The sequence below is a fragment of the Colias philodice genome, chromosome 2, assembly GCF_061535455.1.
Source record: "Colias philodice isolate Cphi_HAF_F1 chromosome 2, ilColPhil1 Martin Lab GWU primary, whole genome shotgun sequence".
Classification (NCBI taxonomy): domain Eukaryota; kingdom Metazoa; phylum Arthropoda; class Insecta; order Lepidoptera; family Pieridae; genus Colias; species Colias philodice.
Window position 1 is genome coordinate 13155916 of NC_143087.1, and position 12845 is coordinate 13168760.

Here is a 12845-nt window from a genome sequence, read left to right on the forward strand (position 1 = left end):
TACTTTCTATGAACACCGAAAGAGATCGATCTTCTAACCGTATGAAAGGACTTAAGGAAAGATTTTGAAAAAGTCAAGAGTCAGAAAAGGAACAGTCCCTCAGGCCAACTGTGTACAGACTTTTTCTAGAAGCAATTTTGAATCATCATAACACCGTTCTATCATTTACCATCGGTACGAAAAACAGTTTCAGTTCTATAGTGAACCACTGGCAAGAAAGTTAGCAAATCTAAGGTACTTTACACAATTTTAAGATAACAATTTCAATACAAAATTCGTAAAAATGTTAAAGTACTTTACGTTATATAGGTACTTCTAGATTTTTCTGATAGTGTTAATTTAGAAATGTGGCAACACCGCAGCGACGTTGCCAGCATTCTGGGCACCATGCCCAGCCCGCTATCGCACGCCATATTCAATTTTATACCCTACATTTATTACTGTATGTTATAAAAATATTTTGCGCAATTTTTTCAACACTTGCCTTCATTTAATTTTCGATTACTTTATAAATATAATTAAATATCCAGGTATGCAAATCCTAGTGTTGAAAATGATGATAACGCTCTTTGACTTCTAACTTACCTGCAAGCCTATGAGTTCCAACAACGAGATCTGCGATGAATTTCTTTCGTATTTTATGTTATAATTTCTCGATACCATCGGAATGTTAGACCCCTTATACTCTGTTATCATTTGATAATCTACAACTTTTAGTGCATTTGACTAGATGATTCCAATTATCGTATTTATACAAGACAATAAATGATTATTCTTTATGGCTCAATATATAAATCGATAGGTTATCATCACACAGAAACAGTCAAAATGGGGGCATTGAAAGTATTAGGTATTGTTTTTGGTTGTTTAATTGTTTTGGGAGTGGTAGCAGGGAGTTTGACATGGGGATTTTTGGCGAATAGGGGACCAAGTCCTCCAGAATTGAAGGAATTAGATTGGTGGGAGCATACGATAATTTACCAGATCTACCCGAGGTCCTTTAAAGACAGCGATGGCGATGGTATTGGTGACTTGAAAGGTATTACTAATTATGTATTATAATAAATTAGTAGTCATCTGATTCAACTTGTTAGAGTTTTTATAAATTTAAGCTTCATCATCACAGGGCTAGAAGAAGTTGATGAGAAAAGAAAACTCCTTTAAAAAATAAACTGGTAAAAAACAGAACTTGAATGCAGTAAAACAAAATCTAGAAATCTATAAAATAATATTTCATGTTTCTACTGAATTCTGATGATGTTAACTCATAATTGCAGAAGATTCATTATTCACAATCTTAAATAATTTTCCTTTTTTAAAGGTATTATAAGCGAGCTAGATCATTTCGTCGATGCTGGCGTTGGTGCTATATGGATGTCACCCATCTTCGTCTCCCCTATGGTCGACTTCGGTTACGATATCAGTGACTTCTACAATATCCAAGATGAATACGGAACTATGGCTGATTTCGAGGAATTGGTCGAAAAAGCACATAAATTAGGTAAAAAAAGGACAAATCTGACGTCACCTGTCCACAATACTAGAAAAATGTAAAATAAATGAATTTCACTTGGAAAACTAACACCTCATACAAACTAAAGTAATAATATATAAAATATGGAATATCTCTCTATAGTCTTTAATCTGTATAAAAATTTATTTCCTTTCTTGTGCCCTGATCATAATAATATTTATTATATTTGTAAGACATAATTATTATTGTTGCTATAGAAGATAATGCTTTTTTTTAAAGGTGCTAATCTGACTCTTTTTAACAGGTATCAGAGTATTATTAGACTACGTTCCAAACCACGCCAGCAATGAGTCAGAATATTTTATCAAATCCCAAAGGAGAGAGCCTGGATACGAAAACTATTTCGTTTGGGCAGACCCCGTCATGGTCAACGGAACACGAACTGTTCCTTCTAATTGGGTAATATAACTATGTACAATATAGGTATTATATAAAACGTTCCACATTTGATATAAAATGCATATAAAATAGTGACGCCATTTAAACTGAATGTATAATGGCTCATCAACTTACTTTAATACTACGTTATCTAAAAAAACAATTTTCAACTTGAATAATATGGAACAAGGATGCGTAATTGACATTTTAGTTGGTCTTTCTTCTTGAACTTATTACAATTTAAAACAGTTCTCTTAATTATTTAGATCAGTCAATTCGGTGGTAGTGTATGGCAATGGGATGAAGTCAGACAACAGTACTATTTGCACCAGTTTGCCAAAGAACAAATAGATTTCAACTTCAGAGAACGAGCAGTGAGGCAAGAAATGCTGAATATAATGCAGTTTTGGTTTGAGAAAGGTGTAGACGGATTCAGACTGGACGCCATTCCACATCTGTTTGAAGCTAATCCTGACGACTACGATGGTGTATATCCTGATGAACCATTGAGTGGAAATATGTTCTTGAATCCAAACCAACCAGGTTACACGACACAAGAGTATGTAAGAGATCTCATAGAACTGTATGATGTTGTGTACGAATGGAGGGAATTTGCTGACAAGTGGAAACAAGATAACAACGCAGATACCAAGTGAGGCACTATTTTTATTTTATTATCTTTATATATCCAGTTTATGCAATACTTATCAATAGAAGCGGATTAATAAGTGCAGGCTATATACTTATATGATATCTACTCCTAAATTTCCATTAAAAAGCAATCATACTGTTATCAAAGCCAACATTAACATTTACAATTACAGAATATTATTAGCGGAGGCGTACGCAAACATAACCATGACGATGTTATACTACGGCGACGAGCAGGGCAGGCTCGGAGCGCATTTCCCTTTTAATTTCGATTTCATCACAAGCCTCTCTAGTCAATCTAACGCTCGAGACTTCGTTTATGTAATCAAACGCTGGCTCACTTATATGCCTCAGGGAGAAGTTGCTAATTGGGTCGTAAGTACCATATTCATATCTTTCATGAAAATACTGAAATATACGCGCCATTTCTGCTTTCATTTGAAGCTGACATGATTACACTTTGTTGCTGCGGCGTTCATATTTAGTTTTAATACACCCATTTATGTTTTCGCCGAAAAGTGGCCCGCCCAATTTCTCATTTACCGGACCATAATTAGTGTCTGTAATACGAACAATTTTATGCTAAAAATATTTCACATTAGAAGATCATTAATTAACAGTTATATCGAATATCATCACAGAAATATTATACTTCAAATTTCAAAATATTCTAGTTCGGCAACCACGACCAGAAGAGAATGCCTTCCAGATTCAGAACTGACATGGTCGATGGTCTCAACGCTTTGAATATGATGCTTCCTGGAGTCGCTATCACTTATCAAGGAGAGGAGATCGGTATGCGAGATGGATTCGTCAGCTGGAATGACACAGTGGACGTTCAAGCTATCAACCAGGGCAATGAGGACAATTACTTAGAATTTTCTAGAGATCCAGCGAGGACACCGTATCATTGGGATGGCACAGCAAATGCTGGCTTCACAACTGGACCCAGAACTTGGCTGCCAGTTGCGGCTGATTATCAAGAAATTAACTTGCAAGCTCAAAAGACTGCATCAAGGAGCCATTACAAGGTGATCTATCATTTAAGAAATTAATACATTTCAGTTTTATTAATATTAATATCCTTTTTCTTTTCTGTTCTTTATAAATTTATATACTATTATAATTATTATTTTACTTAAAATAGTCTAGTAGACGTCGATTGTTTATAAATTTTTAATATAATAGCTTGTCCAAATATCAAATGATTTCATAACTTCCTATACTATGTAAATCAATAAATTCTTCTTTTCCTACATTCACAGGTATACCAAGCCCTGACAGCACTACGTCGCGAACCAGCGCTATCCCACGGGAACTACTTCATCCAGGCCCTGAGTGAGAACACCCTGATCCTCATCAGATACCTGGTCACCCACGACACATATGCCCTGGTGTTCAACGTGGGCGCTAGCATGGAAACCGTGGATGTGTCTAATGTTCCATATCTAAGGGAACCCTTGACTGTCCATGTATCTAGTGTTCATTCGAATCGAGTTAATGGGTAAGATTTTTCATATTATAGTTAGGAAATCAGTAGATATATCGTAGTTATTCGTACCGTAACTTTTACAAGATAAATAATAAGATTATTCAATAGCTCAATCCATTAGCAAATGCTTTGAACATTTCCTTTGAAATAACTATAAATAATATCTTAACATTATGTAAATAATTGAAATTTTCTTTCAAGTATAAGTTTCTGTATATGGAATATGTAGTGAATTCTTTGGAAAAAATTAACTACTAATTAAAAAAAAAATTAACTACTAAACTGTTTATTATTTCTTATGTAAATAAGAAGCACAAGATATAATTTATATTTAGACGCTTATTTCCATACCTAATTGCTGAATAAACAACCGTTAATGATATAACTAGACTTTGAGAGTTCTTCTCTATGTAAAAAGGAAAAATAGTCATCTGACGCTTAAATTTTTAAATATAACCGCGGAAAAAAATAATTAAATTCAAACCGTTCAAAGTTTTACGTAACTAGCTGCTCCGCGCTCAGAATTATTAAACTTTTCCGACAAAACTGAAATTTATTTTTTTATTTCTTTTTAATGAAACTTTCGGTTGGCTTCTGTCTATTTCGTATTTATTGCTGGACTGTGTAATGAGTAAATAGCTTCATTTCAAAGAAAATTAATCGTATGGTATCATATCTAGGGGCTAACAAATTAACGTAATTTAGCCTAATTTATGCTCAAAAATCCCCTGAAGGTGTAAATAAAATATTTTCAACAAATAATTCATGAATTTAATAAGAGAACTTATTCCATAATCCAACCATATTTCTAAACTAGAAGCTATTAAACAGGACCATATGCTTCAGTCATAAAGAAAACGTGAATCGTTTTAGTTTCTCTATGTCGTTCTTAATTGCTATGTAATAAAATTAACTGTGTTGTATGGCAAATTCTGTTTCTGATTTATGATTGTCTATGGCTTGATTTTTCCCGCGTAATTTGCTACATTGTTCAATGATGCTTCGTTTCTATTGGTCAAAGTGATGTGCAATAATTCTAATATTATTATTTTATCTCATTTAATTCGAGCAGAAGTTTCCGAGATTAAGGGTACGCGCAGACAGAGAGCGTTCTGCGTTCCGCGTTCTACGTTCTGCGTTCCGCGTTCTTTGTAATGTGAAGGATCTATAGCGCCGGCGCACACAGAACGCAGTTAGACCGCGGCGGTCATTCGGAACGCTTGCGTTCTCGCGTTCTCTGTACAGAATTACAAAGAACTCGCGTTCTCGCTATGGCTGGTCCGTCTTCTCCAATTGGTATCTTGTTTTTCTATTTCAGATTTTACATAGTCATGTAACTCATTGAAGCTATTTATTGACATTCGAAAATAAATATAAAATCTCTCTTCATCTTGAAGCAGCTCAGGCATAAGAATACTAAATTCTCCCATATCATCTCGTTTCGTGTTGATAGGGTGTACCCAACATTTTCTACTTTTTTTTGACTCCTCTAGACTCCACAAAAGCAAGGCTTCATCTTCGGAAGATGAACTTTCGAGAGAAATGTTTCACGTGCGGAGAGTCGCGAAATAGAACGCAAATGTCTTGAACGTGCTCCTGTGTGCGCTAGAACGCAGAACGCAGAACTGACGAACGCAGGACGCAGAACGCGGAACGCAGAACGCTGTATGTCTGCGCGTAGCCTAACGCGTTCATCCAAACAAACAAACTAACTCTTTATATAGATTATTTCTTTTTTTCAGAGACAGTATTCCTTTCGGTGAAGTATCTCTTCAAGCCGGAGAAGCCTTAGTATTACGCGCAGCTTCGGTTTAATGTTTGATTTTAGGAATGTTAATATAAGACATTAAAAGTTATTTATATTTTTCTAAAAGGATTTTTATTTAACAAAAGCCCAAGTTGTAATAATAAACTAGAATTTTAATAGATTTCCGTTTAATATAGGTATTACTGTTATAATAATAGAATACTCAGGTACTAAATATTAGACAATATTATTATGTTGAACTGAAAAATCGATTCAATTTTCTCGTTCGACTAAATTTTTCTAAACAATTTGATGTTTTTCAGTTTGCCACACACACTAAATGTATATTTAACAATCTATCTCGTAAAATAACCAGCATTATGACAATGATAAGCCAATTTTCATGAAATCACATCATCATCCGCTGAGCCGCTAGTGATGTGCCTCTACTACGATACGTGACTCAAATAACTGACGTGAAGATTATATTTTACAGCACTTACGTCTTTGAAAAGTCTATAATCATATTTTTCCTGTTACATCTGTAGAACCATCGGTTTTTGGAAATGAAATTATTTTGTACGTAAATTTTTTTATAGTGCACAATTTTGCTTTGGTATTATGGATTTTAAGAACAGTTTATACATAGTAACGTCTTTTGTATATTATTAGTAGTAGCTAATGCCACAAGTATGAACTTATCCAAGGTTTTATGTATTACAAGCTGCTCCGCGCGGTTTCACCCCCGTGGCTCCACTCCTGTCGTAGCGTGATGATATAGCCTTCCTTGATAAATGAGCTATCTAACACTGAAAGAATTTTTCAAATCGGATCAGTAGTTTCCGAGATAAGCGCGTTCAAACAAACAAACAAACAAACTCTTCAGCTTTATAATATTAGTATAGATTATAAATGTATATTCATCAACATTTAGTTGTTAAATCTATCGACGAACATTCCTTTCTCATTTACTACGTTTAAACTTATCGACGAATATCTAATCCTTTGCATTTACTCCATTAAAATAAAGATGTTCGCTTACAATAGCAGTTAAATTAAATAAAACAGATACTAAAATAGCGTACACCGAAGACAGTGAAACTTGTGAATAAACAATCTAAATCAGTTGAACTGCAATTATGCTGCATTGCAGATAATGTCTTACAGGCGAAGTGAATTTATTATCAGACAACTTGGAGCGAATTCTTACTCCATTGTTACATTATTTATAACTAGTAACTCAACCCGACTTTACTTGGATTGAATGGAGATAAAATAAATATAGCCTATGTCACTAACGTGTTATTTTTGTACGGTCGAAAGAATTTTTCAATACTTTATTCATCACTTCCCGCTTCGCCTTCGCCTTCGCATTGCCCGGGTTGAACCGGGATAGAATATAGCATTTTCCTTGGAATAAATGTTGTTTATCTAATGTGAGAAAGGTTTTTTGAAATCAAAGGTTTATAAGACGTCTTTAAAATAAAGGAAAAATCGCATTATATTACTTCAGACGTTAGAACAAACAAAAATAATCCACGACTTTAATAATAGCTTAATGGTGGATTTTAATAATACGATTAGATAAAATATTACTTACTTATACCTTTTTTTCTGTAACACAAAACAGTAAAATCTGTTACAAATACCTAGTACATCACTACTACAAATCTACCTATGGAAGCAATTACAGCATTAATATCGCAAAATGTGGTTAAGAGCGATCGTGTTCATTGTAGTGGCAAAGTGTGTGTCGGTCGCGTGGAACAATGCGGTTTACTATCGGATAATAGTGGATTCTTTTAAAGATTTGGATGGTGATGGTTTGGGTGATTTAATGGGTATGTTAAAAAATTTGGTGTTACAGAAGATATAAGTTACATATTATGTAACTTATGTAAAATTAAATTGTAATATTGACAATGTTTTAAAAGAGCAACTATGGAGTTACTTGCCGGTTCTTCTCCATAGATACTGCTTCCGTGGTAAATGTTGAAAATATGTAATGACGATTCGAAAGTGCTTCCAAAACAAGTCTAATTGAATAAATAAATGTTTGAGTTTGAGCATTTATTTGGCTGTTTACAATATTTGAATGTCTTTATATGTGTGTATTTTATTGGGGCTTTAGAAATAGATACAATAAAATGGAACCTAATAATTAATAATTGTACATATTAGGTGTCTACCAAAAATGAAGCTCTCGTATTTTCAGTACGCTCAAAATTAGAATTCGAGGTATTTATTTCGTTCGCTTTGTAGTCGTTTGTTATTCACGAAAACATCATATAATTACATACAATGTTATGCTCAAGTTATTTATACTAAATCGTTTGTAGGTTCTATTATTATTTAACAGGTGGTCATGCTGTATATATTATTATTAGACATTTCAAAAACCATTTATAAAAGATATTTGCGACTAAACGCTTATCGTTCTCTAATAGTGGTAGAGGAGGTAATTGAAATAGGTAAATATTAATAATGGTAGTTTTGTTATATTTATAGGTGTTACAAAACAACTTAGCTACGTAAAAGCACTAGGCGCAGACGCAGTGATCCTATCTCCTATACAAGCAAAGAGCCCCGACTGTACGCGCCCGGGCACACTTGACTTTACAATTACCATTGACCAACGTTATGGTAACATGGATATTTTTAATAAGCTGATAGAGAAAGCTAAGAAGTTGGGTAAGTATGACCATTCAATAAAAAATATATCTCAAATAATTAAACTTAATATTTTCAAGTCTAGGCATTTAAAAACTTAAATTTTTCTTTCAAAACCACTTCCTTCAAAAACAATTATTCTAAAGTTTTTCTCTTATACCTAGAGTAATTTACTGCATTACTTAACTTAAAGTTGATAAGGTACGACCGACGTATAATAAACTCCAAATTAAATATAATTTGTTAACACCAGGGCAAATACATTGTTTTCAAAATTTGCTCGTTATATTAATTATATTTAGATATATAGAATTAATTATAATTTTACAGATCTCAAAGTCTTGATGAGTTTGGATGTTCAGAGAATTAGTTCCGCGTCAGAATGGTTTAACCATAGTGCTGGTAAAAGGCCAGGGTATGAAGATTGGGTTGTGTGGCGAGATGGACCTCTAGATAACCCACCGGTGGTAAATACATAAACACATTATTACATTACATTTTAAATGAGGAACACGGAGTAAAATTTTTGAGAGCAAAATATAAAACCATGTTGTTAATATTGCTTAGCTTTAAATTGCCCTTTAAATTTTATATTCAACTAGACTTCCTTACGAAATGCTTAGGAAGCGCTTTCAAAATTCATCAAAATTCATAAATAATTATCATCGGTTCCGTAATTATTATAACTTATTTCAGTTAGAAGATGGTATAGACGCCTGGATATGGAATGAAGAAAGACACGGATTCTGGGCATCAAAAAATAATGAGACCATTCTAAATCTGTGCTCTGAAAGTCTTATTGAAGCCTTGAAAGGTGCTCAATGTTCCTGGCTCCAGAAAGGAGTGTCAGGTTTCATTTTAACTTCAGATTATTATTTGGATTATAAATGTGGAATTCAGATTGTAAAGAAAATGTCGACTTCCGCAGCGAGTTGTGCCAGAGCTGCCAATATGGAAAACCCGTAAGTTATACACAGGTATTTAAGACGTCACATCATGTGTTCTGACTGAGAACAATTCTCTTAAGTGCATAAAATAACAAATAATGTTGGAATATTACTTTTACTACTTCATCATAATATTAGAAATATAACATTTAGAGAAGACAAGTTAAATTCTAAGGGAAAGATAAAAAGTAGCAAAATAAGAGAAAATTACTAATCCAACATCATATAAATGTACTCCGAAATTTGAAATACCCTACAGCCATAACTTCAAATTATAACAAGGAGAGAAATACACAAAAGATTTAGGTCGAAAGCTGCTAAGCTTACGGCTGTACTGAGGGTACTCTTATCCCCGTAAGATACATAATATAATTACGAATAGAATTCAACTGAAGGTAAAATTGATAGAAGGTGAAAATGTTTTCCAAAAGCGCCCGGCAAAATCTACTCTAAAGCACCCAAATATTTCCTAGTCATAAATTTTCTTACTCCGCATCATAAAGGAGTACCGTTATCGTAACCAGATACATAATCCTACAACAAAATACAATTAAAACAAGCAAGGTCAGCTGAGGTCGAGTAAATAACCGATAATTCCATGATAACATGCCAATCACTCATTTTAAATGCACGGTTCACGGTCAATGATTTCATACTGAATAATTATCAAATCCGTTCGTATCCATACGACTATAACCGTTGTTTATTCCAGGATAATATTAGTGGAGACTGCACTCGACGTTATTTCAGCAAACTACTTCGGGGACACAAATGGTGTTATAAGTAAAGCCCTAACTGGATCGCAGAGGAGCACCACAGATTTGGCCCTCGCTTTACACGCTAGTCTGTTGTTCTGTCCACAAGATATGACCCCCACGTGGCTAGTGAGTTGTCCTTGTCAGTTTTAATCTAACCTAAGCCCGAAATATGGGTCTGCTACGTAAATTGGTACACCGAGTGTAAGTTAAGATTCTGGTTTCATATACTCTTCAATTTATGAAGCCATGTGCTGGTAATAGAGGAATTTATTGGTTCATGATATTGAATTTGTTTGTGTTGTTGTGTGTATTTCTACTAATACCTATTCTTTTTTGTGAAAATACTACTATTTATAATATCGCCTTAATCGATACATTTTCATTATCTACTAAAAAAATATTTCTTACCCTTGTTCAATAAATTAATTTTATGGTAGTTTGTGAAACTTTCTACTTGTACAAATATTGGAATTAAGTCTCATTTCATTATTATTCAATTTATTGTCGATTAGCCACTTGTCCTGCTTTCTACCCCAAAATAAATTAAGCTTACGTTACTCGGTACCGATGTAGGCTAATCGCCTACGGTAAAATTATTTTAAAATAGGTCGTCTTACACTTTTCTCTTTTCTCGTTTACTCTTTATATCGTTAATGTATATTTTTATACACCACCATAACAAATTATTATAAACTTCAACAGACCAGCGCTAGACAAGAGAGTCGCATCACAACACGATACGGCAGTGAATTAGTGGATGCGATAAACCTAATTGCCCTCATCCTTCCCGGATCGACCATTATCCATCAAGGAGATGAGCTGGGAGCAGCTGACACTATCCTAGAATGGGCCACAGTTGACCAATGCTGGCCAACTCAATCTCACCCTTCATTAGCACCATTTCCTTGGGACGATTCTAATACAGCAGGGTTCACAAGTGGCGAACCGTGGCTCCCTTTGGCACCTAGTTATAGATATGCTAATGCTAAATCTGAATTCGCTAATGATCTCAGTCATGTTGGTGTGGTGAGGGTTGCAACTGCTATGAGGAAATCGCCTGCGTTTGGACCTCATGTTGAAGTAAGATAATTTACAGCAAGTAAAATAAATTATTTTTTTGTATTTAATATTCTATTAAAATAAACTAAACTAATAATCAATTAAGATACAGAAAAAAATAAGCAAAATGTACTTATTTTGAAGCAAACAATTTCTTCGTAATATCAATATTATATTTTAGGATAATTTATTAAGCCTACATTACAATTAAAATATTGCTCTAGATAAAACGATTCGATGATGCCCTCGCAATATTAAGATGGGGAGGATCTGGATCACTTTTGGTCATTTCAAATCTTGGTAGAAAAGCAGCAGATGTCCTTCTCTCGAAAATACCAGGTGTTGCTGCTGAAATGACTGTTGCTGCAAGTTCTGGAGGTTCTGTATACATTTTGCACTGTATAACTCCATATTCTACAAGTATAGATCTTTACGATGTATATTACATCCTAACGTGACATGCAGTTGTTGAATTGACGTTTGACGTCCATTTATGCAAATACAATGCTTTTGAATATAAATTTCAATAGTTAAAAACCGTAAAACCACAGTTGACAGATATATACGTACATAAACCTTAATTAACACATGTTTAAACTTTGTTCAACAAATTGGCTTTACAAATAGTTAAACGTCCAAATGTAAACGAATAAAAATTTAATTCATCAAAGGCATTGTTTCGTTAGTCCTTTATGTTTCAATATAAATAGCCCTTTTGAACTTCATGGTTAAAAGGTTTTTCCGGTTCAACTTTATCTTCCCGTTATCGTGAATCTAAAACATTTATCAGGGAAAATAACCTAAAAGGTATACCACAGTCTGAGTGCCGTGAATGTTAAAGCAAGAGTAGCCGTCTAAATGCCAATTAATTTTAAAGTCTTACATTTTTTCCTATTTTTTATACATAGAATTATTTATGTTGATGTGAATTTTATTATTATTTAAAGAATTATTTAATTTGATGTGAATTTTAATAGAATTAAAAATAAAAGACGTATTAAATAACTACGAAATTATCATAGTTACAGAATAAATTTCTACTTTTAAAAACTTAATTATTCATATAAATATAACAACATATTTTGCCTACTTATAAACATTTTTGCAAAATGTAGGTAACTACGTTCATTTATTTATCTATTTATTTTGCCTTCTATAATTACAGGTTCCAGTCTGTCATCAGGTGGACATGTACATACAGATAAACTAATAAAACTAAATCGCGGAGAGACGTTGCTCCTAGCGGGGCCCCCGCGGCACTGTGGAGGGCCCGGCCCTGTCGATAAGATCACTAACAAACTGTCTGAAGGGTGGCAGAAATTAAATAAATACTTTAGTAACAGTTGAGTAAAATAAATTTATGCTAAAAAGAGTTGTTGTAGATTATCTAAATTAAAGAATGAATAAACATTTTTGATGTTCAAATATTTTAAAGGGTACTTATGTATATGACATAATTTATTTAATTACTTGTTGAATGTATTTATGAATATTTAATTAAATGTATTCCTTATATTTTTTTCATTATTATTTTAATAATACGAATAATATAAGGTTTTCCTTTAGGTATATATCTCCTATTATATTATGTGTTTTCAATAAAGTGATG

General features: G+C 33.4%; 3 protein-coding genes across 8 annotated transcripts in view; 2 read left to right on the forward strand and 1 right to left on the reverse strand.

The window, feature by feature from the left end:
• The window catches only part of loaf (low-density lipoprotein receptor domain containing lost and found), a 94346-nt gene that overhangs the window by 79119 nt on the left and 2382 nt on the right, over positions 1 to 12845 (reverse strand). The gene's annotated exons all lie outside the window — the stretch shown is intronic.
• LOC149490897 (maltase 1-like) lies at positions 829 to 5894 on the forward strand. The gene is made up of 8 exons (XM_089711384.1): positions 829 to 1039; positions 1322 to 1501; positions 1779 to 1933; positions 2179 to 2564; positions 2737 to 2938; positions 3238 to 3594; positions 3829 to 4067; positions 5798 to 5894. The coding sequence occupies exons 1-8, from the start codon at positions 829 to 831 to the stop codon at positions 5868 to 5870; spliced, it is 1803 nt and encodes a 600-aa protein (XP_089567510.1). The 3' UTR covers positions 5871 to 5894.
• Positions 7511 to 12678, forward strand: LOC149490898 (maltase A1-like). The gene is made up of 8 exons (XM_089711396.1): positions 7511 to 7643; positions 8311 to 8493; positions 8803 to 8939; positions 9169 to 9434; positions 10132 to 10303; positions 10880 to 11257; positions 11461 to 11614; positions 12402 to 12678. Exons 1-8 carry the CDS (start codon positions 7511 to 7513, stop codon positions 12581 to 12583), a joined length of 1605 nt encoding a protein of 534 aa, XP_089567522.1. The 3' UTR covers positions 12584 to 12678.

Coding starts and splice junctions, on each gene's coding strand:
- LOC149490897 (XM_089711384.1), top strand. CDS start 829: ATGGGGGCATTGAAAGTATTAGGTATTGTTTTTGGTTGTTTAATTGTT. Junction 1,040..1,321: donor TGGTATTGGTGACTTGAAAG/GTATTACTAATT, acceptor CCTTTTTTAAAG/GTATTATAAGCGAGCTAGAT. Junction 4,068..5,797: donor CATTCGAATCGAGTTAATGG/GTAAGATTTTTC, acceptor TCTTTTTTTCAG/AGACAGTATTCCTTTCGGTG.
- LOC149490898 (XM_089711396.1), top strand. CDS start 7,511: ATGTGGTTAAGAGCGATCGTGTTCATTGTAGTGGCAAAGTGTGTGTCG. Junction 8,494..8,802: donor AGAGAAAGCTAAGAAGTTGG/GTAAGTATGACC, acceptor ATAATTTTACAG/ATCTCAAAGTCTTGATGAGT. Junction 9,435..10,131: donor GCTGCCAATATGGAAAACCC/GTAAGTTATACA, acceptor TGTTTATTCCAG/GATAATATTAGTGGAGACTG.